We start from the raw sequence: 27677 nt of genomic DNA, 5'->3' as shown, positions 1-27677 counted from the left end.
CTGCTGCCCTGGCCCACAGGGAAATTACTGTGAATCATTTCCACCTGATGGATCAGGGTGGCTGGTGGTACAGGCCACACTCTTCCCTAGTAATACACAGCATCATTGAAAGACAGCATTATTTTGTTTCTTTTTACTGCTTGGTATTAATGATAACTCTTGCTTTACCGTATGTATCTTGGTAAGATCCCTTCTACCCTTTATGTTATGTCATATGCTGTAATTTCTGCCTGGCTGTATTCTCTAACCTTATACAACTTTGATCTGATTCATGAGTGAAAAGGGTCATCATGGACCAGCCAGCAGTTCAAATTTCACTGTTTTAGGAGGACATCAGAGTTTTGTGTTGAAATTTTGGCAGGAAAATAATAGCTAATAATATTCACATAAGCCTACTACATTTACTATAACACATCGCTAAAGTTGGCCAATTTCCATACGCACAGTCTTGTTTTATGGCAGCACTAGTTCACTTTAGGGATGTGACAGACGTCATTTTACAGATAATGGCCACATTTTTTTTTTGGAGTCTGAAATGATTGTAAACATCTTATATTATTACAACAAGAAAAGCATCAGTGCTGACCAATGTCTGTGAGTATAATTACGCCAGCAGGTTGTTTGATGAAGAGCAAGCCCCATTTTCTAAGCTCATCTTCACTATCCTAATCAAGTATTTCATTATAAATGTTGATAAACCCATTGCATTTCAATGCATTGCTTTTTGGAGTTTGGCGGACTAACAAGTTACTTAAAAAACTGCCATAGCCAGAAGTTATGCATATGGCCATCCATACTCTTTTGACTAGAATTATGTGCATTCCAGATGAATGTTCAGTGTTTCTGAAGAACTAATTGCATGTGTTATATATTATATTATATTATATTAATATGACTGCAGAAGATAAACTATTTGTCTATCTAGTATGTCCTGATCTATGTATTAGTTCATATATACTAATTTACTGTCCATAATCCTTTTTTCTGTTTGACTCTGTAGTTTTATCCTTTATTTTCTCAAGTATACAAAATATCCAACGTCATTTCACTGATGAAATAAATAAATAAATGAATGAATGAATGAATGAATACATAAACAACATGAAGACAGATGATATCCACTGGTAAATATATATAATTTTGTAATGTAACCCAGTCATGGAACTGAATCAAGTTAGTTGAACAATGTATTTGCAACAGCCCTGCTACCCAAATTATAGTCCACTGAAGTTGTACATTTTTCAGACATATCCTTTGAAATCATTTGTACTACTTTTCCCTACAACCACTGTTACAAAGACAGGACTGGAATCTGCAAAATGTGTCCTGTCACCTATTTAACATAATGCATTCCGCTCAGACATCTGTTTCTGGTGCTCCCCTAGCAGGGCCCCATACATATATATATATATATATATATATATATATATATATATATATATATATATATAAAATTGATACACATCTCTCACATCTCTCTCTCTCTCTCTCTCTATATATATATATATATATATATATATATATATATGCCACTTTATATATATATATATATATATATATATATATATATATATATATATACTTATTAAACCGAGTGAAAACTATGAAGAAGCCGTAATAAATGCATATAAAACTTCAGAAGAAAAATAAACATAAAAACTGAAAACTAACAAAGAAATGCAGAACGTATCCCACAGTAAATATTCATGAGCCTGATGTGTTTTTTCTTTGTTAGTTTTCAGTTTTTATGTTTCTTTATTATGGCTATACAAGTCAGTGGGAATGGTGGAGTGAATTGGCACTCCTGGGTCAAGGAACATATTTGCCATTATTTTCCACCAAAAGATATGGCATGCTAAGACATAAGGCACTAGTATGCCATTGTTTAACATGTCCATCCAAACCACAGTTCCAGCAGAAAAACAATTCCAAAGAAACAGTCAGACGTTGAAAGAAATGTTTGATTTTTAGCGATTTTTTTCTCTGTTTCATCTGAAGAAGTTTTGTACTTATTAAAACGAAAGCACTAATATCAAATGTTTCTCTCAACTTCTGAGTGTTTCTCTGGAATTATTTTTCTGCTGGAACTGTGGTTTGGAGCCTCTACAGTACATATTTTCTCTTTGCTTTATTTACTCCGTTTTCGAGGCAGACAGGTTACCCTTCTTTTAGGTGAGAGAACAGTGGATCAAACTACAACTCAATGAGTAGTCTCCCATGAGCTGCAACTCATCAGTTGTTTAATGCCATACAGAGCCGCTGCCAGCCAGCAACCTTTACATTAGTGCAGTAGCAGTGAGTCATAGTTTTTGGACTTTTCAGTTTGTTTGTCTGCATTGTTGCACGACAGTTGAGCTTATATCTAAATCTCAATCTCTATCTATATATTTACCTATATATCTATTTATCTATGATATATATAGGCATATGGGCAAAGCCATCACATAGGAGAGGGTGCAGGAAGGCTTGTCCCTCCCCTCTGCAAAACAGACAGAGAAAACAAAGCAGATTAGTAAGTGACATGAAGTAAGTACAATATAGTAGGAACAGTCACCATAGCAACAAAAAGTGGCCACTTGGACCCAGTAGTCAAATTACATAGAAGCAAAAATGCATAGAAAGTTATCACTATGCATTCTTTGGCCTAAGAGGTAAATCTGAAGATACAGTACATAGGAGTAAAACCCTGCAAGAATGCAAAATACATATTAAAATAAAAATAAACAATGAATTACTATAGACACCCAGTTAAATAAAGGCAAGAGCACACAAACAAATCAATTTAAGAAAAAAATGACAGAGGTAGGAAAGCATTAATACTTTCATATTTTTTTTAAGTTCTTCAAAGCTGCTTCCACTGTCATATGTATGTATCCCAGTATATTAGAACATTTTCTTTTACTCTGTTATAGAAGCTCAGTGCACCTTGTAACTTACATCAGCTGTGCAGCTCACAAATAGGCAGTTTGTCACTTTAGCTCAAGACATTAAGGCTTTGAGTTGCTAACATATTTTCTTCTATATCTGGCCTCTGTAGAGTGATAAATTGCTCAGGTTTTAGTTAAAAAAAAAACTTTATTTTTTTTTACCTTTAAACTGTAGGAAGTAGTTAGACCACACAAGGAGTAAATTGGCTGATAGCACTCCTCCAACACTTTGCTCCTGGAGTAGTTGTCCCTCTCACCCCACCTTAGCTACTCTGGGGACACGTGATTTCTGGGTTTACCTTGTTAACATATAAGTAAAATCATCATGTCACATGATATCTTCCTGAATAACATGGAGCACTAAGCATGCTGTGAATTAGGTTTCAGTGCTCATATTTTAAAAGTCATTGGAAGAATGAAATAAGAAAGTGAAAAAGGCAATCAAAAACACATAAGGAGTTGACAATGTCCTATGTATTCAACAATCTCGCGTGGGAGAGGTTTTACTCCTATCAGGACAAAAGTATTACTTTCTGTAATGTCATTTCCTATGAATCAGAGAGAGAAACCTATTTTGTTCTGCAGTGTTTTCTAATTTTTTTTTTATTGGAATGTTTTCTTTTCATGTTGCGTAACAGAACCTCTACCTTCCCTGTGCATAAACCATTAGAGCTCCCTCATTTCCCAACAAACTCTTTGACTGTAATTCACATTTCTTTCTTTGACAGCATAGCAAATGTCTTTTAGCCACTGGTTCGTAGACAGTGACACACACACAGATATTACAAACGGCATGCCTGCCTCATTGTTTGCTAACAAATAAAGCTGGGATGTTGGCTGCCAAGAATTATATGTGTAAAATGCATTTCAGTGTAGTTTGGTAATGCAGGTTTAGGGGAAGCCCATGCAATTGGTTTGCTTAGGAAGACCACAATGAGTCAAACACCACTGCATCTGAATGTTGACTCCTTTCTCACTGTCCCTCCCTCAGAGATGGCATTAAACAACACGAGGCTTAGTGACACAAACAAGCTAAACAAAACTATCTATACAGAGTGCCAGACCACTGGTCTGTTTCTAGCGAACGTCTCTTCCAGCAGGATAAATGTCCAGCACTAAACTTTTTTTTTTCTGCAAGCAGGTCTGAACTGCAGAACTTCACACTGAGGGTTCAGATCTAGCTAAACAGTTTCTGTGATTGGCTGATCACTTAAACAATAGTCACAACTAGAAAGAAGGAGTTCATTATTCTTCTACAAACTATTATTCAGCAGAAAGGACATTGAATATTACACCTCATAACAGTTCATGTAGTGCCAATATTTGGCTTGATGGTTTAAGATGTTTAAACACCAACGGCCTAGGAAAACACAGACGTGAACCACTGGAGCTAGAGTCAGTAAAAAAAAAAAAAAAAAGTCAAGTAATGCTGTTCCTTAGTCATGAACACTAATAGAAATATACTGATAATGCACACATTTGACATCAGTGTCCATCCATTTAGCAACAACAGCATGTATCTTTACTCAGTTATATAATATGGCCATATTTTGTCAAAATAAAAAATGTTAGAGAACATGTTTTTGTTTCTAACTGTGTGAATAATCATCACTCTATTGAATGGAAAGGTCAGTTTCTGCAGTTTGTTATTCAACTCTGACTTCTTTTTCTTTGATTGTTGGACTCAGTAACTGCAGGACAGCAATACGAATTTCTAAAACTAAAATGTTCCATGAATTATAAAATTTCAAAGAAGCCTCTCTCATCTCACTCAGTCTTTAACAATTGCCTATTAAAGTTCAGAAAGAAAACAATTACCAGCTCTTTCTCTGCTTCAGGGTCTCAAAATCTTCTTACCCCACAAACTAGACATTCCATTTGCAAAGTCATCTTAATTCCTTAATCACAATACAGACATCCTCTGTCCAGTACTGCCTTCTGTAGGAATAGCAGTTCTACCCTCAAGTCTGATAAAGAGAATGTCCAGATGTATGTTTGTGTGCACTAAGGGCACATATTATTATGTCACCACACCTAATGGTAACTGGCTTCTTATCAAAAACACGTAGACATTATTATCTGTCTCCTGGTGAACCACATACTTCTTTATCATGCATACTGGCTTCTGCTCATATAATTGTTATCATGTTGTCTGTTAGAAGACCTTTTCTTCACTTTCTTCAGTTTGATAAAGTGAGCATTCAGTGTTTTTAGAAGATATAACGGGAAAATGGAAGTAGGTGCACCCCTTTAAGAGGTAGGCCTTGTGTACAGAAATATATATATATATATATATATATATATATATATATATATATATGTTTGTATATTTCATTAGAAAGCATACCCCTTAATTCCTTAATTAACATAGATCATCAGATCAGCAAACTGATCACCTCAATAGAACAAAGCAACCAGGTGTTATTTTTGTGGCTGGTCATACATACAGAGACATCAAGATAAGCTGGCCAGCCTAAATGTTATTTCTTTTGTGGGGGCGTTTCTCATTTAATTAATAATTGTCAACAAGGTACAATGTCACCACTGTGGGGAGAAAGGACATAGAGCACGAAGGTTTGTACCTGAATGTATGTTATGAAAAATGGGAGGGGGGGGGACACTTTTGGAAGGATTGTCAAGAGAAAACAGAAAATAATGACAAAGATAGGGAAATGGAGGAAAACGTAAACAATGATGGACAAGAGGAAGCTGTGGGAGAGGATGAACTAGATGAAGAAGAAACTGTAAAAGAAAAAAAACATATGGAGAGTGAAATGAGGAGAGACAGAGAGAGACTGCATGCAGGAAGAGAGGTCAGAAGAAGGGACTGATACTAATATTTTCTGAAGTTTTAGCCAGTGAAAAATCTGATTCTGAGGATCAAGGATTATTTCTACATAAACCCAGGAAAATATATTCAGTTGAGGAAAGAGTAAAAACAAGAACATGAAAATTTAAAAATATTTTCCCTAAAGTTAAAAAGATGGAAAAGCAACTGTTTTAAAGTACTTCCAATAAATGTGAACACTTATTACCTTTGTAGGCATACTGGAATGGTGTGCTAAATGGAATGTGGATGTTATTTTGTTAAAGGATGTAAAATTCCTGACAAGCAAAGAAAGATTGCAAATGGAAAATTATAATTCCCAAGGGACTTTTGATTTAACGGGAAAATGTTAAAAGAAAGGGGAAGATGTAAAAAATACAGGAAGTGATAAAATGTGGTAAATTGGCTGTTTGGAACAAAGGTAGATGGACTTACAGAAAGCTTGCAGTTGAATCTAGAATTTAATATTTTGTGTTACTGGAAGGATTGGGTAGCAGATGGTGATACAATTGTGTTGTGTTTTTCAAACTATTTATCAATGTGGACAGAGGTGAAGGAAGAAAGGCAGTATACTGAAATAGGAAAGGGAACTAAAAAGAATAAATGTGAAATTATGGGATGAAATTAGAGGGGGAAGTATTGCAGTTATGGAAAGATCATATAACCAAGAAAGGTCTTCTGTAAAAAGCAGTCTGAATGGTGAACAGAATTTAAAAAGAAGCATAAAAAGTTTTTTTTTTCAATGCCAGAATGATGTAAGAAAAGAAGAGAAACTGAAGTATCTATTAGAGAATTTATAGAATAATATAAGAGAGTACTATGATATGGAAAAGAAATATACCACAGAAATCAAGAAAAAAATAAGCCATTACTGTTTTGGCAGAGATATTATTTACAAGACAGAGAAGGAAGGAGGTGTGTGCATATTTGTGCAAAACAGTAAAGCAGGTTATTAGTTTAATGATGAAAATTAAACATGTAAAAGAAGAACTAAAAAAGAACACAAGCAAATTATGAGTATTGTAGTACAACATTTAGAAAATAAGCATAAGAGTAAAAAGAAGGAAAATAAGAGATAGTGGAAAGTAAAAAAAAAACTCCAGAGTTAAGGAAGAATTAAAAAAAATAAAATACTATTAGTGAATTGGAAGAAGTACTTCGGAAAATAAATGTTGATTCAGAATCAGGTCCAGATGGAATAGGCTATGGAATGTAAAAGAAATAAAAGAAATGGTAAAGAGAACTTTTGTAAATGTACTGAATGGATGGATAAAGTAAGAGCTTATGAAGAATTACGTAGTGCGAAATTAAAATTTATACTAAAGAAAGACAAGAAGAATGAAATAAAAAATTGGGGACTCATTTCACTAAATAACACAGATTATAATTTGGGGGGGATACAGAGGAGAACAGAAGGAAGAATTAGGGATATTAATGAAGAAAGTATATATGGTTCAGAAAGAAAGGGATGCTAAGAACTGTTATTGGTTGTGAGAGAAATTTTGGATGATATTATAAGCAAATGGTGGATGTGAAACTTATGTTAGGTGATATCAGCAAGAAATTTGATACAGTAGGACATGATACTTTGTCGAATGTTATCGAGAAGTATGGAAAAATGTAATATAATTAGAAGAGTGTGTATGTCAGCATATCAAAATAATAGAGTGAGAGTGTTAGTGAATCAGTGGCTATGTAAAGAAATACGACTTCCCTTACCTACATTGTTTAGGTGGGATTCTGGCATCCAGTCATAATCCTGCAGATGGTAGATTTGCACCATTGGCTCCTCAGCCTAGCACATACACCAAATGTCTGAACCTGCGGTTCCTCTCGTACTGAACAGCATTACTATCGCAACAACACATCATCAGTAGGGTAAAACCAACTTGTCTCACGACGGCATGAATTGTGGTATAAGACAAGGCTCTCTCATCAAGAAAATATTGTTTGCATTGATGATGAACGTAATAGCAAGTGAAGTAGCTTATAAAATGAAAAATGCTAGATATATGATGCAAAACTAGGTGGTGATTCCAATAGTTTTGGCATATGCAGACAATTTAGTTGTAGTTGTTAAGAACAACATACAGATGAGGAAAGTACTGGTTTGTCTGAATGGATGTTTAAAGGAAATGGGAATGACCTTGAATAAAAACAAAAGTAAGTGTTTGGCTGATGTGAAAACTGGGGATGTACATTCTTCAATGAAGTGTCTTTGCTAAGGATAAAAGTTGGGAAAATGATGCAATTATGATGCAATGGGAGGGACTGATAAAAGGAATAAAGACATATGTCTTCTGTGAGGATGTATAAATTAGCATTCAGAAAAAAAGGATTTACCTGGTGAATCCTGTATTAATGGGAAAATAGCATATATGTCAAATGTTTATATGATCCTAGAGAAACATGAAAAGGAAATTATGCATTTGGTGTTTTCTTTTATATGGAGTTCAAGATAAAATCTTGTAAAAAGAGGTGTGTTGTATGAGTGAAGATGAAGGGGAGGTGTTACTAAATTAAATTGTTCATTTTGTTTCTTTAAACTTGTACAGTGTATTATAGTGGGTAAAGGAGGATAATGACAAATTAATGGTGAGAATGTTTAAATATAAGTACAAAAAGTTCTGGGGTAATGAGAATAAGAACAAGGGAAAACAGAATATATAAATGAAGAACTTAAAAAAGATATCAAGAAAAAATACTAATGTGGAAAATAAGCATTGGCGATATAGAAAAAGATAGAAAGGTGTGGTATAATAATGTGACAAAACAATATTATTATGCAAAGCCATAGCCAAACTCAAAGAAGTGATTTAAGCCATTAAAGGAAGGAAAACGTGATGTACCAAGATAGTAGTGTTAGGATCTCCTATGGACACTGCTAATAAATAAGTTAAAGGTAAAGAGAATATGTCATATATACAAAATAAGTTGAAAGAATGTGTTTTATTTTGTGGGAAGGAAGAGACAACAAGTCATGTTTTTGTAATATAAAACAGTGGTGAAACTCTAGAAAAGTTATGTGAAGAACATTTTTTGAGAGCATTAACGACACAGGCAATACAGATATGAATATGATTATGTATGGATATTATACGAACAGGAAAAAAGAAAATGTGAGAAGGGTAGTTAATCATTTATTTCATGTACTATGGTTATTTAGAAAGAAAGACTAATTGACATTTTGTTTAATGGGAAACTGATTTTGACAGATATATTGCAAAATTTAGATTATGGTAATTGAAGGCGTGGGGGTCAATTACGGAAGAATAATAGTGAGGATGTTATAAGAAAAAATAGGAGTAGAGCACCCCCCCTTATACTGCACTGCAGTGTTAGTAATTGATCTATCTGGTGTGGGAATAGACTTCATAATAGTCTTCTGTATCAGTGGTGAGTGTGCCACCTGTTGTACCACTCTTCAAAGTTCTTTGTCAGAACTTTCTCCGTTAACAACTGATAAGAAACTGTAAGAACACTGCATAAGTATTAGGTATGCAATTCACCTGCAAGCTTGCTGTACAATCAACTACTCACACAAATCTGTACTAACCACTCATAACACTGCAGTGTCATTCAGCATGGAACACAGACATATAGGAGGTTAAAGCAAGAAACGTAGTAAAGCATCCACATTTGAGAACTCATCTGCTGCTTGAATTAAAAGTTGGACATACCTTCTCATTAATAAAATGATTATTTTACAGACTTCACTTCTGAAACACAGTAGCAAGATTTTTTTAGCAAATCCATTTTTTTAATCAGTTAATTCCACAAAATGACATTTAGCAGCTTCAGAAGAAATGCTAGTGCCCTGCTACCATTCTGAAATTTGCTGACAGAATTTTAATATATGATCAACACCTTGAGACTGTTTCGCACCTAAACTCAGAAACACCCCAGAAGTAGCCACGCTCAAGGATTTAGACAACTTCTTTTAACGTATGTGGATGTTTTTATTGAATACTGTAGTTACTGCTAACCAAACACAACTCTGTCCTGCACTTCAGAATAGCCACTGACTGAATTCCTTAATACAGTACCGGTCTGCTGCAAACTCATGTTATTAGTTACATGTTTTCATTTTTTACATTTTACATTTTAATGATGTCACACATTTTTGTCTGAATTTTGTCCTCATTTGTCATTTTGTTCAAACTTCTACCAGCATATATGAACACTTTATATAGCTGACAGTACAGTTATGAGTGCATTTCACTGTCAGTATTTTATTCATTCGCATTTATTATATGACTGCAACTTGCTTAGTTAAACCACTAGATTTATGATAGTGTTTTTTGCAACCACTCCTTATATTTTTTGGGATTAATTGCACAGGTCATGAGTGAAAAAAGTGTAATTTCAATCAGATCATCCACCAATTAACAATTAAACAAAAAGTACTTAAATTAATTACTCAATCAAAAAATACATAACATATCGATTGCATTCTTCTGCGACATGAATTCCTGCAAAAATGTCTCTGCTTGCATAAAACTTTTAAATCTCACAAAACATGTTTTACAGAAAACAGAAATGACATTACAGAGGCTTACCAACTTAGCTTCAGACTGCATCTGAGGAATCTGGGGAGAAGTGCAGGGATTATTCATATTTGGACTTTGCATTCCCATAATATTTGAGTTCATAGACATCTGCCTTTCTATCTAGAAAAAGCACAAACAACAGTTGTCAGTGTTGCATTGTTTCTGCAGCTATACTGCAACACATTTTCTTAATGGCAACAGAGAAAACAAGGTTATATTACTAGTGAAACATTATGGCAGAACATGATGACAGGTCTGATCTACTAGTTAGAGCTTTGGAACAGGACTAGCCAATGGTGTCTCAACATGAGAGTTAAATTCTATTACTGTCCTATACCCATAAGTTTCCTCAATGCACTCTGCAATGAAATTCACTGTAAATAAGGACCACATTCCAAGGGAAATGCAAAATGATTTGGTGTAAATATAGTATACCCTTTAAGTAGTTCAGGAAGTGAAGCATTTTAGATGTCACTCTGTGTATATCGCATGCATCTGTATTTTTATATAGATATACATATATCTCACACTCTGCATGTGTGTGTGTGTGTGTGTGTGTGTGTGTGTGTGTGTGTGTGTGTGTGTGTGTGTGTGCGCGCATACGGAAAATTTTTCTTGAAATTAATAATTGCAGCCTCCATTTAGCCATCAACATATTGTTCCCAAAGTACAATCTTTGCCACCTTTTTTTTTTAATTAAATTCCCCGAACTGATATTTCTAGCAGCTTTTGACTGATAAATAGGAAATTGACATCATTAGAAATGCTGCTGTCTGATCTCAAATATTTCATCACAGCAAAATTATGTTGATTAGTCAGTTTCAGAACTGGGCGGCCACGGTGGTGCAGCGGTTAGCGTTGCCGCCTCACACCCAGAGGTTCTCTGGTTCGATTCTCGGCTGGGGTGCCTTCTGTGCAGAGTCTGCATATCCTTCCTGTGGTCATGTGGGTTTCCTCCGGGTGCTCCGGTTTCCTCCCACATCCCAAAGATGTGCAGTAGGTGGATTGGACACTCTAAATTGGCCCTAGGTATGAGTGTGTGCATGTGTGTGCCTTCTGTGGAAGGTTGGGCACCGGGCTGGCAACTCAACACTGTAAAACTCCACTGCCAATCATGGTCAGGCAGATGATCCGCTATGGTGACCCCTAACCAGGAAAAGCTGAAAGAAGAAGAAGTCAGTTCCAGAATTCTTGGAAGGCAAACTAATGAAAAATGTTCATAATGACATACAAGCAATGATGCCCAACAGGGGGTGTGTTATTGTGGAAATAATGCATACCCAGGGCTGTTCTGAGTCCCAGTGCTGCAGGCTGATGGCTTCTACACCACTGCAAGGGAATTATTTCCGCAATAACACAGAGCTGGATCATGGTCAAATGTGGCCCTAGGCAGGGTAATGGATCAGCCCCCCCCACCAGCACCCTTCAATCATTTCAGTGTCCCATTTCTTGTCTATTTCTCCCCAGTTACCATAAACACTGTTCAAAACTTCTACAATGATTAGAGATATTTAAAACTTTTATTTCAAATTTTATAGCACAAACACTGATAGCCATTTGCTAAACAAAACAATACAGTCTCACAATGAAAACAGTCTTAGCAAGAATAGTAAGCTTCTCTGACCTTGACACTCACATTCATTGAAATGGCATTGAAACCCACATTCAAAGAAAATGCATCTGGCCAGTGGCACATCAAGTTTGCCTTTGGACAATTTTCAAATGATAGGCCCCTTGCACACATTTTTAGGACCATGTACAGTAGATATGCATGTGTTCTTTGATGTACCATCTTAATTGCATTAAATTATATTCCTTGTATTACACAGCGCCACTTGTCAGGGTGTGTTTTAAATTTGTAGTTTTGAATGTTTTTCCAGTGCGCAATGAAACAAACTGTATGAACCAATAATGACAAAACTATCCATTACAGAACAATTCAACCACAAAAGGCCACTCAAACTTCTATCATTACAATCCACAGATATCAGTCAATATACACAACTTTTGTAGAAGTAAAAGACATCTGAATAATTCCACATTAAAGCGACCTATAACTAATGAAGAGGTTGCTGCTGGCAAACAACTTTACATTTCAGTGTTTCATGTGCAATTCAGTGCTTGCTACCCTTGAAGAATAAATTGCCTTGTTACATTTAAAACAAAAAATTGGTAAGCTGGTAAAATTGCAATATGGAATGGCTGCCAAACTGACAACAGGTTTGTAGTCACTAGGCATCTCTACCAAAGGAGGACACACTCAGGAGCACAGCATCCCCATCTACCTTTAAAAGACATTGCTATAGCAGCACTCCATGTACATGGTGGGAGAGTAGAACCCACAGCTTTCTTCACCAAAGGCAAGTATGCTGCTTTATTACTGACACTGCTTTCAAATTTTATAGCACAGTCAGTGACGATGGCTATATGCTACACAAAACAGGTACACAATGAAAACAGACTTGACATGAGCGACAATGAACTTCTCTTCCCTTGAAACTCAACATTCTTATAAAATGCATTGAAACTCAACATTCATTGAAAATGCACTGAAACTCAAAAATCCTTGAAAATTTCCCTGCTGATTACAGTTTGTTAAATAGGGTAGAGGATTTAGGCACTAGTCTCCTGTAATCAAGGTACAGGGTTTGGGCCTGAATAAGTTAACTAACCAACTTGCCATCTCTAGCTAGGCCATTTCACACAGACACACACACACACACACACACACACACACACACACACACACACACACACACACACACACACACACACACACACACACACACAAACTTTCAGATGATTTAAGTGAATACACATCAGATATACCACAGAATGAAAAAAAGAACACAGGGAAGGATAAAACTCTGAGGCAATCTGACAGTATGGACACTAGGGATACTTTTACTGGAAAATATATATCCATAAAGAAGCTGACATAGTTTATGGTATCATCAGAGAATGACAGTAGGTATAATTTAAGGTACAGTGGCTTACTTGGTCAAGTCATTATTTTGGTCAATAAACGGAGCTCTATTAACATGACTTTGCTTATGTTAGAACAGTTGCAACTGACAGCAAGAAAAAGGTAATTTGTAGTACTGAAACTTGCACACACGCATATGCATAAACGTGTAAACATACATACACACGTTTCTTTCTTCTTTTTCTGCATTTTTTTTATTAATTCACCTTTTAAACTTTACTCTTGCTAAACAGCAAAATGCCACTTAAAGAGTGTGAAAAAATGGTGACTGAGCTTTTTTACTGCCCAAGCTTCATGCCACTTTAATATGCTACTGGGAAGCAGTGAACTAATTTTTCAGTGCCCTTACCTGTACATTAACACCCTGCTGGAGAATGTTTGTTCTCCAGTCAGGGTGGTAATGTATATGTCATCCATTTTCTAATCCTTAACTAAGCTTTCCTTTGTGATATTCTTTGCAATACATAAGGAAATAATTCACAGATATATCTACTAAATTAAAGTATTTAGGTACTCTGACCTGGATTTGTGTTGACTTTCCAAAGAAATTTCATTGTGTGGTAATAACATGGAATCTAAATCCCTGAAAACTACTTTCAGGGAACCTCAAAATATGTTTTTTGCTGCACCCTCCCCCCCATGTGAAGAGATACCCTCACAACTCCCACAATTACATCCACAAACTCCAAAGTTGCATAGTAATGGGGAAATGTTAAAACTCCATTACAGCTGAAAGTGCTCTTTAGGAAAATTATTTTGTGGTATCAGCACTCACTGAAATAGCCTTCACAAAACTGTCAAGTCTTCAATCTAACCCTAATGTATTCTCTGCCCTCCATCCAATATATACTTACAATGAGGGCTGAAGATAAAGTAAATATATAATGCCGGCCCAACTGATGAGATAAGAAGAACAAAACAGAAAAGTAGCAACTTTCACTGAACACATATTTTACTAAAAGTCTGCCCAAGGTGAGAAAGTATATGACATCCTGACCTGTATCAGAGCCATAGAAAGTGGGTAAATCCTGTAACATCTACAATGAACCACCAAAGAATATTATATTCTATTTTTTGTGTGAACTACCTACAAAGAAAGGAGATGTAAATCAAGAGTGGTAAACAGGGGATGTGTTTTAACCTATAATCGTAGACTTTATTTATGACATGGCAGAAAACAAGCCCTCTACAGATGACCTCACTCACATATAGTGAAAATAATGTGGAAAATGAACTCTCTGACTCATCTGTGCACAAAAAAAACTTCCTTACCACATTCAACTAAATATGGTAAACTCCAAGGTTGGCTGAGTTCATTTTGGTCATTCACTCTTCTCCCACTAGGCTTATCTATCTGGACATTTTAGGGAAAAATGATGTCGGCCAGCACTGCCAACGAATGCTGTACAGTTTGCTGCTACTATAAATGATGGTCTGAGCCCTGTAGTTTGGATAAGATATGTCCCAGCTGTAGCTTCTTAGGCTTCATGGGGTTCTTATATGGAACCCGAGCCCTTTTTACCCACTTATTAATAGCCAATGGGCTGCCATTGGTTTCCATTAGGTGTTTCCCATCTGTCTGTGCTACTCTGTTCTCTAGAATATTCCTCTCAACTGGCTAACAAACTGCAGATGTTTGGACATTTCCTGACTTGGAAATAACTGGAAAAGCTTCTGATGCTTACCATTAGTAGATGATTTGCTTTAATGTGAGTTCACCTGATTTTAAATTATAAGTATTGTAATTACTATCCTTTAGTATTACATTAGTTGTGCTAACGGAAATTACAGAGGGGCTTTCATTGTTTAATTGCAAGGTGAACGACATGTTTTGTAGTGACAATGGCAAACATACCCAGCCTGTGGGGTGTGAGTTCTATAAGTCAGTGCCAGTCTCCTGCAGCTGCAGAATATACAATATGTATTATAATGCTGTTGGAAATAACTCCTAACCTGCTATATCCACAGTAGGTTTTCCAGTGACGTCAACAGTATTCTGAGCTGCAGTATGTACTGAGGCCATCATAATTACCTTTAATAATACTGTGCCAGAATTACATGCTTACATACATGCTTTAACTTGACCACTGGAACCATGTTGCACATCTCTGTGCTTCTAACAATGGTAAAAACTAAAAGGAAATTAAAATTACCTGAGGGTCACTTTTCAAAACATGGCACGATGCTGTTTGAGAAATGGACTCAACACCAGTCTGGGCAACACATAAGTCATTGGAATATTTGTAAAACTCGGCACTACTTTACATAATGCTTGCATTTCATATACTGAATGCTTTGCTTTGCTGTTTGTGAAATAATCAACATGTTTTATCACTTTAAATTTGTTTTACCAAACTACATGATCCATCAAAAGATGATCACCCATCATGTATATTTGGCTCTTTAAGGATGTGCAAATCACATCTTTCATTGTAATAGTCTACTTAAGCAATATTCAAATTACACATTACCTTTTCTGGTGACAGATCTCAATATATTTAGCATTTTAGCTTTAGTTACTTTTACTACTTCCACATAATGAAACAACCCCTCCTGGTGGAGGTCTGTCTGGGGTGACAAGACTGTTGGCACAAAACTGTCATTAGCAATGGCAAGATACAAGGACACTGCAGACCTTCTATGCAGGTTTGCCCACAATGTCTCCCTTTACTGACCAGTCACTGTATTAGACATGATTCTTATAAAAACACCATAAAGATCATGGACGATCAGGAGAATTATAACAGAACAATCGTGCTACTTATTGCATTCTTGAAATGTAAGAAGAATTCACAGACGACTTCTAAAAACTACAGTGTGATGTGACAGCAGACATTAACATCTTTGATGATTGTTCAATCTCAGCCTTACTACAGAATGATTGTGTTCAATCTCAGCCTTACTACAGGATATGTACCCAAAGAGTGGCGTACAGCAACAGTGGTCCCTCTCCACAAAGGTGGTGCCTCAACGGATCCTGGAAACTATCGCCCCATAAGCCTGACTAGCTTGGTCTGCAAAGCTATGGAAAGGATCATCATGGACCTCATTAATAAAGATATTGGGGACCTACAGACACTGGATCCCACCCAGTTCGGCTTTGTTAAGGGCAGATCCTGCCTCTTAAACCTGGTTGATTTCTTTGAAACAGTCACCAAGTAGGTGGTCCACACAGCCTACCTGGACCTTGCAAAAGCCTTCGATACAATACTCCACTCGGGCATTATAGATAAGCTCACCAGCTTAAATATAAACCCCTATGTCACTAGATGGGTTGCAAACTGGCTCAAGGACAGAACCCACATGGTTAGAATTGCTGGAGCCATGTCAGACTCCAAACCAGTTACAAGTGGCGTCCCACAAGGCTCAGTCCTGGGACCTCTCTTGTTCGGTATATATTTCTCGGAGGTACAGGCTAACACAGAAGGACTGTGGCTGACCAAGTTCGCAGATGACTGCAAACTGGGTGCCATAATCGACTCTCCAGCCGACACAAGCATCCTACAAAGGGGCCTCATAGAAACAGACAACTGGTGCCAGAGCCATGACCTCAAGCTAAACGCCAAAAAGTGTATAGTCATCCCCTTTTGCAAAAACAAAGTGCCCACAAATTACCACATAGGTGGTAATCCATTAAGTACGGAAGAAGTAATTAGGGACCTGGGTACCCAAGTTGATAGCAATCTCTCATTTGACAACCACGTGGCCAAAGTGGTTAGAAAAACATTTTATATAGCCCACCTAATCATGAAGGCATTCACATCTAGATCAGGGGAGGTCATCGTGCCTCTTTACTCATTCCTCATCAGGCCCATAATTGAGTACAATGCCCCTTTTGGGATGTACCTTACCAGACACCTGCAGCAATTGGAAAGACCCCAAAAGTACCTCACCAAGAGGATCAAAGGGCTCAAACAGATGCCATATGCTGACCGGTTAAAGAAACTCCAGCTCGCTCAGAGGCGACCTGTGCCTGACGTATAAAGCCATGTCCAACCCGGAATTAATGGACATGCTGCACCTCAGAAATTCCAAATCCCATCAAGCTACGCGCTCGAGAGACTTGAACCTCAGCACTGAAATAAATAGGACATGCTGGAGGGACAGATTCATAACCCAGAGGCTCCCTTCACTCTGGAATAAAATCCCAATCCAGGTTAGGCAGAGTCCCTCGTTGACTCTCTTCAACAGGAATCTTGATGGGTAGATGGGAGATTGTAGGTTTACCCCGGGTATCACTTCTGTGTCACTGTTAGACAGAGGCAGAGTATACTAACCTCGAAAAAGGGCATAGCAAAATTCATTTAAAATGGGTGGCGAAAGCCAAACACATTCTGGCTAGGCTTAGAGTGTTGACAACAGGCAGTGACATAACACATGATAGTCGTGAACTGTGACATAACAGGATGTCATATAGGGACCTACCTAAAAACCTGCAACAAAAGAGTGATACAGTTTGAAATAATAACTCTGAAATAATTAAACCACATATGAAATAACACACTGAAGTTCAGAAAAAGTCACTGATAAAATTATGGAAAAAGTACAGAAATGTTTCTCTACCAGTGTAGCAAAGTTAAAAAGTGGTCCTTGGTTACGAAATGTGCCTTTAACATCACTGGAATTTTATTTCCAGAACACTTTGAAGATTGAAAAAGCAAAGATAGTTATTTTTCTGTGTGAAACTGTTAGAAATTGTAAGCACAACGTAACAATCCAACTTAAACTACAGACACAGAAAGAGCTCTTTAGACATGCTTGGAAAATTAGGATAAAAACAAAACAGACTAAATGAGATGAGACAATTTTCTCTTGCTAGACGACTTGGCAGCATTCACGATACATATATGATGGTAGAACAATAAATATGTGACATCATTATATTAGAATTTTGGATATTTACAAATGACTTAATTTATTTGTCTTCCAAGAAAAAATGGAGTAACACAAAATGGCTCACTAATGGAGAGATAGACTAAACAAGGGTCAGAAATACCAAAACAAAAACTGTTAAATATAAATGGACAATTCCTATAACAGTATCACATAAGTGGAAACAATTTTGTTACACTTCTGAGTTGTTGGATTATAACACTACAGATTACTGCCTTTTATTTAAATTACCAGAGAACTGGTACGTCAATTGTTTTACCAACCCTTTTCAACCCCAGCCACAAACTGCATCAACAAACTCCTGCACAGATTTGAACTACTATATTAGTTAGACACACTTTGGAAGCACAGACCTTGGTCAAAGCCTAGGAGCCCAGCACAAAAGCAATGCATGCTTCAGTTAGGCTTTTAAGCCAGATTTGATGAATTATCATTCTAGTTGCACTAAAGATTAAGCTACCGAAGGGGCTGACCACTGGCCATTCTTTTGAAGCCTCATCAGTCCCTTACATATTGATCATTCATACAGAAACAGATTAATGCAAACAGAATAAGTACAAATGCACATTTATATGTATTCCTTTATTTACTTCTTTATTTTATTTTTTACCCGGTAAATGATGTAGTCATTATACGGGAGGGTGGCGTAATGGTTAAGGTGTTTACCTTAGAAGCACAAGGTGCACGGTTTGATTCTCACAGGGGGTAATTGGCTAGGCTTCAAAATGGTCCATGAGGGCAGCTAGCCTAGTAATAATCTATGAATCTAGTCCTCCTGTTGTTTTCTACTCTGTATGGGTGAGAAGAGGGAGAGATGAAACTTTACAATGTTGACTATATTTTACCTGCTTCAATATCTGTACAGTCAGTACAACTGGAATATTAATCCGGAGGGTCTAGTTTTGAGTCCTAATTGGATCATATATGGTAATTTACATTTACCAAATGCAGGTGACACAGAAGTCTTTCTATGACAATATTAGTGTGGAATATAATAACCATCATACAGGTTGTTGTTGAGTTCTTAACATCTGATAGTAGACTGTTTATAGACAGGGACAAATGACTAGGAAATAGGACAAAACCTTGGAACATTCCAGACAGAACATAATATTGATAAAGAAATCTGTTTTTACATGACTGCATCATTGCAATATACAGATGAAATGGAAGGAATTAAATCATCCATTTTTTTCTGACAGTACCTTCTGAGAATGATAATGTCCCCTTGTGAAATTAGAAAGAATTTATTATAGTTAAAAAGATGCTTTATTTCCATACCTGTTGCACCTGTAAATGCTACAGGTAGTCTTAATGTACACATCACCTTCTCCTTCCACCTTAAGATTTCACCTCTTTACTTGATTTGTGTCTTGATGGCATTACTTTTGTAATTTTGCCAGCATGAGCTATTGGGTCAGATATTATTGTATAATTTCTGACCACAGTTGTTGCTTTGTAATTCTTAATTTTCTCTGTATCCATAGCTGTCCTCTTCCCTTCCATCATGCTCTGCTACCACCTTACTGTCACTGCTAAAAGTATTGCAATCTCTAAACGTAACTCAGATGTATTTCATTCTTTCTTTTCCCTACATTTTTTCTGTTCTCTCACAAAGTTCTTTGTAATCTTCTGTTTCAAGCCAAAGATTAGTCGCTCATTACATACCTATTTAATAATCCAACCCTAACCTTCACTATCTAGTGTGCCTCCACATTCTGGGTACATATTCTAAACAAAACCTGATTTGTCATATTTCCTTGACACTCGTTGGACATAAACTGCAGTCTTGTAACAGCTTCGGGCTACAAGTTTATTAGTCAAATAGTTTACAGCCTACAATACACTTCAAAACTTATTTTCCCTTGAACTGCATTTGCGGTTCATTTCTTTAAAATGGTTTACTCCACTTTTCATTGTAAATATGCTTTGCTTATCTTGATTCACTGCACGTGTTTATGATGGTTATGTGTTTCTTGATAGCTCCTGTTAAAATGTGCATTCTTCACATTGGCAGCTTAATAAGTATTAACTGCCTCCGTTACTCTGTTGCAGTAACTCCATTAGGCTATGTACCTGTCTAACTCTATTATTGCTGATTGTTCTGTAATTTCACTCGAGTAACCCGCATGTGTGACTTCAAACTGGTCTATGACATACATAGGACTTGTTGGCGGGACAGATTTGTGTCCCAGAGACTCCCCTTTTGTGGAATAGATTCCCTCTCCACGTCAAGAAGAGTACCTCATTAACCCTTTTTAAGTGCAACCTGGATAACTGGATGGGGAACAGAAAATACACCCCTGGGATTCCACCTGTGTCCCTGCTAGACAGTGGCAGAGGGTGCTGACTTGTTGGAACATGGCCTAAATTCTTGGCTAGGCTTGTAAGGGCCTCAGGGCCAATAGCCTAGTAACTTCCTATGATCCTGTGTACAACGCCATTTCTGCCCTGTATTATACTGCTCACCGCCACTTTCCACAGTGTCAAATTAATGCTGTTTAAGATAAGCATCTCGTATAATGTCATTTTAGAAATCACATGATAGGGCATGTAACGTTCACCCAAGATGTGACTGAAAAAAGGTCATTGTGTGGATTGGTTCAATTATCTGATTCACAGTCAAATATTAAACCAAGAGTCCAACCTCTTGTTTCACCCCTTTTCATTTCCTTTTCTATCCATTTTGTAATAATTTTAACACAATTCCATATGTTAAAGCAGTGCAGTTAAGAACATGAAATATCAGCAGTGCTTTTATAAGAATAGCCCAAAGCATATTACATAAGCTGCTTAACCATGAATCATGTATTTCATATCTCCACAGATGCAGTAGTTGATGCTGTTGTAAATATTACTAATCCTAAAGAAAGACTTAGCAAATAAAATGGCATATCATTACCCCAGAGGAACCAAAGGTAGAATAGAATTTGTGTATGGGTTGGTTAACTTTATAAACTAGAAAGTTGAAAATCATTTGTCATCTAGATCTTGGAATAGTTTAACTCATCTTTCCAGTTGTGCTGAAGCATTAGTACTATTACCATCACAAGGAAAACAATCCACATGGCAAACTTGCCTTACCATTTTTTTCCAATTATACACAGTACATGAATGTCAGTCTTCCACTGTTTTGTAAAACCTCTATGTCTCACTTTTAGCATGGCAATAGTATGTAGTTTGTGAATATACTATTTGATAATGGTATATTACACCATGCTAACTATCTTTTCATGATAACATTGCCATTCTAGATATGTATACTCTTTGTAAACCCCCCAGATTGAAGGTTCTATAAATTCTTGAAGATATAGGCACATGTACTTAACAATGGAAGCTTACACCGCCAGCATACTAGAGAGGTTGTGTTATACACTTTTTAGAGTCCATTGGACATTATAAATTTCTTGTGTGTAAATGTTCATGTTAGGTTGAAAAGTATTTACAATAGCATAGAATAATGGAAAAATATACTGGGTTTAACAAACCTCTGCTATATTTTATTAGTCCTATGTTAAAAAAATCAATGATAAATTAACTGCCTGGTGAATTTGTTTGTACCAAAGAAATATGAGCATTTCTGGATAGACAAGTTTAAAATACATATTATGATCTCAGTAAGGAAGAACTCTAAGGCATGTATAAACTGAGAAACAATGCTACTATTAGGATACCTAAGGCCTGACCATTGTAGTAACATATGAAGACTATTACCAAGCAACCATGTTAACTATACTGTCTGATGCCAAAATCTCTAAGATTTTTGCCATATAACCAGGTTCAGAATATGATTAAATATATTTATTTTTCACTGTATTAAAAGTTAATTATTTTCATTGCTGATAGTTTGGTGTCATGGTGTCATATTTCTTGTGAAGCAACAGTTGTTACCTATAACATACAACAATATGGACAAGAGGAGACTCAGACCAGTCTAGCCAAGTATGGGTTATTGCACCAGTATCAGTCTATGTACAACACATGCCAAAACCTTCCATTTTTCAGTTACATTCTTAAATTAAGGATACCAGAGGCATTTTAACTGCATTTTATAATGCCACATCTCAGGCTAATGTAACTTTGCAAGGCAGTGCATTTGTTAATGTTGATGTTTACTGCATGGTAATATCACACAGCAAAGGCACAGTTTGTGAATTATTAGAATTTATTTTGTACAATAATGTGTTTTTCTCAGTGACATGTATTATCATTTTTTTGGTATTTTTAGATGGCGCAGTGGTGCAGCGGTAGTGTTGTCGCTTCACAGCAAGAGGTTCTCCGGTTCGATTATCTGCTGGAGTGCCTTCTGTGCGGATTCTGCATGTCCTTCCTGCATTCATGTGGGGTTGCTCTGGTTTCCTCCCACATTACAAACACATGTGTTTCTCCCCGGGCCTCTGCTGAAAATTGCCTTTGTTCCAAGTTGGACTTTCCCAGTTAACAAATGTTAAATAAATAAAAAAAAAAAAAAAAAAAAAAAAATCATGTTAAAGAAGCAGCGGTGGGAGCAGCTATGAACTACAGCGTGGTAGCTAGCACAGATGATTAAGGATATGAACTGTTAAAGAGCTACTTCCTGTGGTACACTGTTTGATTTCCTAAGCCTTCATTTGCATGCTGTATGACTTTGAGTAACTGGGATAGGCTCCTCCTGGACCGCATACTTATTAACTACCTATGCCCCCATCCCACCAGCTACATTAAAACTTAAATGGTAAAACCTGGAACTGGAACATATTTTTGATTCTAACTGCTGAAATTACATTACTTAACATTACATATTTATTGACAATGCATTGTGTTATAAAATGTGACAGATGTGATGGAAGACTTCAACTTATTTATTAATAATTCAAGTCAAGTGCTGTCATTCACATATGAAAGAAACAAACTTTTTGGATATCACTGTGTAGAAAGCAACTGGATCATTAAAGACTTGCATTTAAAAAAAATAAATGCGTCTTACTTAAATCTACTAGTTTACACCCCAAATTGTTAAAAAGCAGTGTCACAGTGTCTCAAAGGGTAAGGGCCTCCTAACTCAGTACAAATTATGAAGAGTTTTGTAATATAATCAATCAAGGGAAACTAAGTTCCTGAGGAGAGGAAGCAAAAAAGTCTTTCACAAAATGATACATACAAGAAATATTACAAGGTAGGAATGGGGGGGGGTGTACTTTATTTCTCTAGTAATAAGGATAGTATTACCAAATAGCGTAATAATGGCAAAAACAAACACAAAAAAAATCTGTAATATATTTTATTCTTCATGTGCATCAATTTGTAACATTATTTTGAAAACCTGGAAAATTCTGCCCAGACATCTCAAACCATTTCATCTCATTGATAAAGAACCCTCAGTTTACTTATCAAAAAGGGATGGATTAAAAAAATATATATAAAAATATACCCTTGTACACAGTAATAAGATTAATATTAAGACTGGAACTCACATATGTGGAACCTGCACCTACTATAACTATGCAAATGAGACTGATAAATATGTACATGCTGTGAAATAACAGAAACATAATTTTAAAGTCTGTGCTGATTGATAAATAAATGTGTTATATACTTACCTCAGTGTATTAAATGAGCATCCTTTTACAGTGGAAAGTAATTATAATGCTTAAGGAATTAATTTATAATCACATACATAACATTTTGAAAAATGTGTGACTACTACTGTTTTAAATAAGCATGCATACAAAAATAAAGTGCAACAATAATTCATCTTTCAAACGTTGAGAGGAATAAGCTTTACTGCTAGAAGTGGTGAGAAGAATAACCCACTGTGAGATGCAGCATCTATCACTGGTAGGAAAAATAAATCTCTGCTACCCTAAATATAAGATTTTTTAGCCTTAAATGCTAGCTATGGGCTGCTATGAATAAGTCATTGATTGGTTAATTAAATTCATTCATGATGTTGAGACTTGCAAAGTATTTGAGCTAGAGCCTGAATATAACTGGTTTACCTGATGAAGTACATAAGCATGAAACCACCATTTATCATTATTCTTTAAATGAGGTCACAGTCATCATTTAAATGAAGACGCAACATATATTCATTAAGTTTTAGTAATGTTTTATCCGTTAAATGTATTGATTGATTCATTGGTTAGGTGATATGATTTTCCTGGATGAGCATGTTTTTCTTCATCTTTCTTACCGTGAAGGACATGTTGGGATTTTGCAGATGGTAAGACGGGTGTGAGAATTACAGCCTTGCATTTTTTAACAATTAAGATACAGGTTAGTTTTTATGGAACTTTTATTTATGTGTACTTTTGTTTTATGGAACATTTATTTTATTTATTTATTTGTGAACTTACTCACTTGCCTACTATTTGTTTGCCAGGTAACTAGGCTTGCCTGTTGACTTTTTTTAGCCATAACCCAGCTCAGCAAGCAACATATAAAGGCACAGAAATGTTCTTAAAGTTAATATACTAAGCAAGCAGAAAATGCTCAAATTAACAAAGGAGACTGTACAAAATATACAGGCTGTTAATGAACAAGTCCATCAGTTCAACCAGTAAAAATGTATAATATTACATACAGGCATGTGAAGACATCGACTACAAGCTAAGTACTATCATCCATTTTCTTGATAAAATGTGAACATGACTTCTTTGATCAGGTGCTGTTTTAATAGGTTCATAGTTAGGTACTAGGCTAGCTGCCCTTATGGGCCATTTTAAGCCTAGCCAGTTTTAATTTTTTGTGCTCGAAATAACCTATCCCATTTGGTTATAGATTGGTCTTACCCATCACATGGTCAATAATTACATATTATCCCTGATGAGAATAACTGGAATGATACCATAGATAATTTGAGGTGACTCATGCATAGAATAAAGCATTTAGGAGCTATCTCTGTCCATTAGTAGTACAGGGGACTGTCCGGCAGTAACATTTTCTATTTCCCATTCACAGATCTAAGTTGGCTTGATTATGGACAGGGATGAAGTTTGTTTTATGTGGATGGCAGGTCTTGTTTCCCAACAGGGGTATCCTCTGAGAGATATACCTGTGCCTCCAAACGTTTCTGTTGATGTTGCAGAAGAGGTTTAGATTCCTAGACTGAGAATTTCTGATGCCATTTGACTCGCTGATGTGCAGTAAATCCATCAGTAATGGATCAGAGGATACCTTGCATGTCAGATACAAGTCACCTCTTAGCAGTCTGTAGGATACTGTGCTTAGTAACAGGCCTCTGAGTTGGTCCATGTAAGACATGTTATATAGGCCTTTTATCTTTTTAGTAAGGTGTTCTCTATGGATGTTCCAGTTGTTGCATGTGTCTGGACAGATACATGTCAAAGGGGGCATTATATTCAATGACTGGCCTAATGAGGGCTGAGTAAAGGTAGACAATGTCATCCCTAGCTCTAGATATAATCCCTCTGTTTATAAGCTGGGCAATACAGAAGGCCTTTCTTACAACAGCAGAAACATATTGGTCAAAAGTTAGGTCAACGTCTACATAAGTTCCCAAATCCTGAACAACTGGGTCCAAATCCTGAACAACTGGGTCAACTCTTATGGGATGTATTGTCAATGTGGTAGTTCCATAGGGTAGATGAGTTCCCAAAGGATCCAGTAATGCATTTTTTTGGCATTTAGTTTCAGTTCATGATTTTGATGCCAGTTACTTATTTAAGAAAAACCTTCCTTCAGGATGACTAAGTAATTTAGGGATTCAGTGACTCCTCCTAGCTTGCAGTCATCTGCAAATTAATCAACTAGAGTCCTTTAGTATTGTCTTTTATTTCAGAAAAGTAGATTGCAAGCAGGGGAAGTCCCAGCACAAAATGCTGGGGGCCGCGACTGGCGTTTGGTCTGTTTGTGGAGGTAATTCCCCCGTTTTGATTATCTGCATCCTATCTGTGAGCCAGTTAGCAATCCAGCAGCTGAAATAGGGGTTTATTCTCAGTTTATTTATCTTTTCTACTATGCCTGAGTGGGGAATTGTCTCAAAGGCTCTGGCCAGGTCAAGACGTATGAATGGCTTTAGAAATTAAGGTATCTAAAGTAAGTGAAACACGGCCATGTGAACAGGGTTTTTTTCCCCTTTTGAAAGCATTTACTTTATTTTAAAAGTACTTTAGCTCTAGCATTGGTAGCATTAACTTGGGGGAAAGAGAGGAATAAGAATGTTTAATGCACATGCATTTTACTGCTTTAATGTAAATATTACAGCATCTTTGCATTGTAGGTCAGTTTGGCATTACACTTCCTATCTGTGGCTTGGGTGAACAATTCTTTAACTTTGAGGCTATCCTGTAATTTCCTTCTAACTTTCATTGTTTTTTCTTGTATTTTATGTTTTTTTAAATTGATCAGATCATATTTCCTATGCGGGCAGTACTTCAAAATTTGAAGAACCTTATTGGCACCATTTTGTGTAATTCGTATTGAGATTATTTAAGAATGTTTATATTTATTTTTACTTTAATGTTTATTTTCAGTTTATTTATCTTTTCTACTATGCCTGAGAGGGGAATTGTCTCAAAGGCTCTGGCCAGGTCAAGACGTATGAATGTGTAATTATGTGACATATGTTAATGCTTTTTGGGTAGAAATGATGATTGTGATGTATTTTGTTAAGCTTTATGTTTCCATGAAAGATGCTGTCATCACAGTTCCAAATGGGTGTACTGCATTGACCCAGTCCTACTGAATTACCTAGCTCTGCCCCGACCTCTTCTTCTTCTTTTTCTTTCAGCTGTTCCCGTTAGGAGTCACCACAGAGGATCATCTGTTTCCATTTCTTCCTGTCCTCTGCATCTTTCTCTATCACACCAACCACCTGCATGTCTTCTCTCACCACATTCATTAACCTTATCTTAGGCCTTTGTCTTTTCCTGTTACCTGGTAGCTTCATCCTTAGCATCTTTTTCCCAATATACTCCACATCCCTCCTCAGCACATGTCCAAACCAACATAATCTCGCCTCTCTGGCTTTGTCCCCAAACCGTCCAACCTGGGCTGACCCTCTAATACACTTATTCCTAATCCTGTCCACCCTCATCACACCCAGTGCAAATCTTAACATCTTTAACTCTGCCACATCCAGCTCTGACTCCTGCCTTTTTGTCAATGCCACTGTCTCCAACCCATATAACATAGCTGGTCTCACTACCCTCTTGTAGACCTTCCCTTTCACTCTTACTGGTACCCATCTGTCACAAATCACTCCTGACACTCTTCTCCACCCACTCCACCCTGCCTGTACTCTCTTACTCACCTCTCTTCCATACTTACCATTACTCTGAACTATTGATCCCAAGTATTTAAACTCATCCTCCTTCGCCACCTCTACTCCCTGCATCCTCACCATTCCTCTATACTCCCTCTCATTCACACACATATATTCTGTCTTAGTCCTGCTGACCTTCATTCCTCTACTCTCTAGAGCATATCTCCACCGCTCCAGGGTCTCCTCAACCTGCTCTCTACTCTCACTACAAATCACAATGTCCTCTTCA

The 27677-nt window shown here is 36.6% G+C and overlaps 1 protein-coding gene across 3 annotated transcripts in view; it reads right to left on the bottom strand.

Annotated features, from left to right (window-relative positions):
* Positions 1-27677, bottom strand: part of CREB5 (cAMP responsive element binding protein 5) — a 1721100-nt gene that overhangs the window by 297656 nt on the left and 1395767 nt on the right. For all 3 annotated transcript variants that reach the window (XM_044066812.1, XM_044066813.1, XM_044066816.1), the window contains one exon: positions 10314-10424. In XM_044066812.1, coding sequence (XP_043922747.1) covers positions 10314-10424 — 111 coding nt within the window. The remainder of the gene's footprint in view (positions 1-10313; positions 10425-27677) is intronic.

The sequence above is a fragment of the Protopterus annectens genome, chromosome 3.part1 (genome assembly GCF_019279795.1).
Source record: "Protopterus annectens isolate FY-2018-M chromosome 3.part1, PAN1.0, whole genome shotgun sequence".
Classification (NCBI taxonomy): domain Eukaryota; kingdom Metazoa; phylum Chordata; order Ceratodontiformes; family Protopteridae; genus Protopterus; species Protopterus annectens.
Note: the sequence above shows the minus strand (reverse complement) of the source record. Positions and strands in the feature narration are given on the sequence as shown.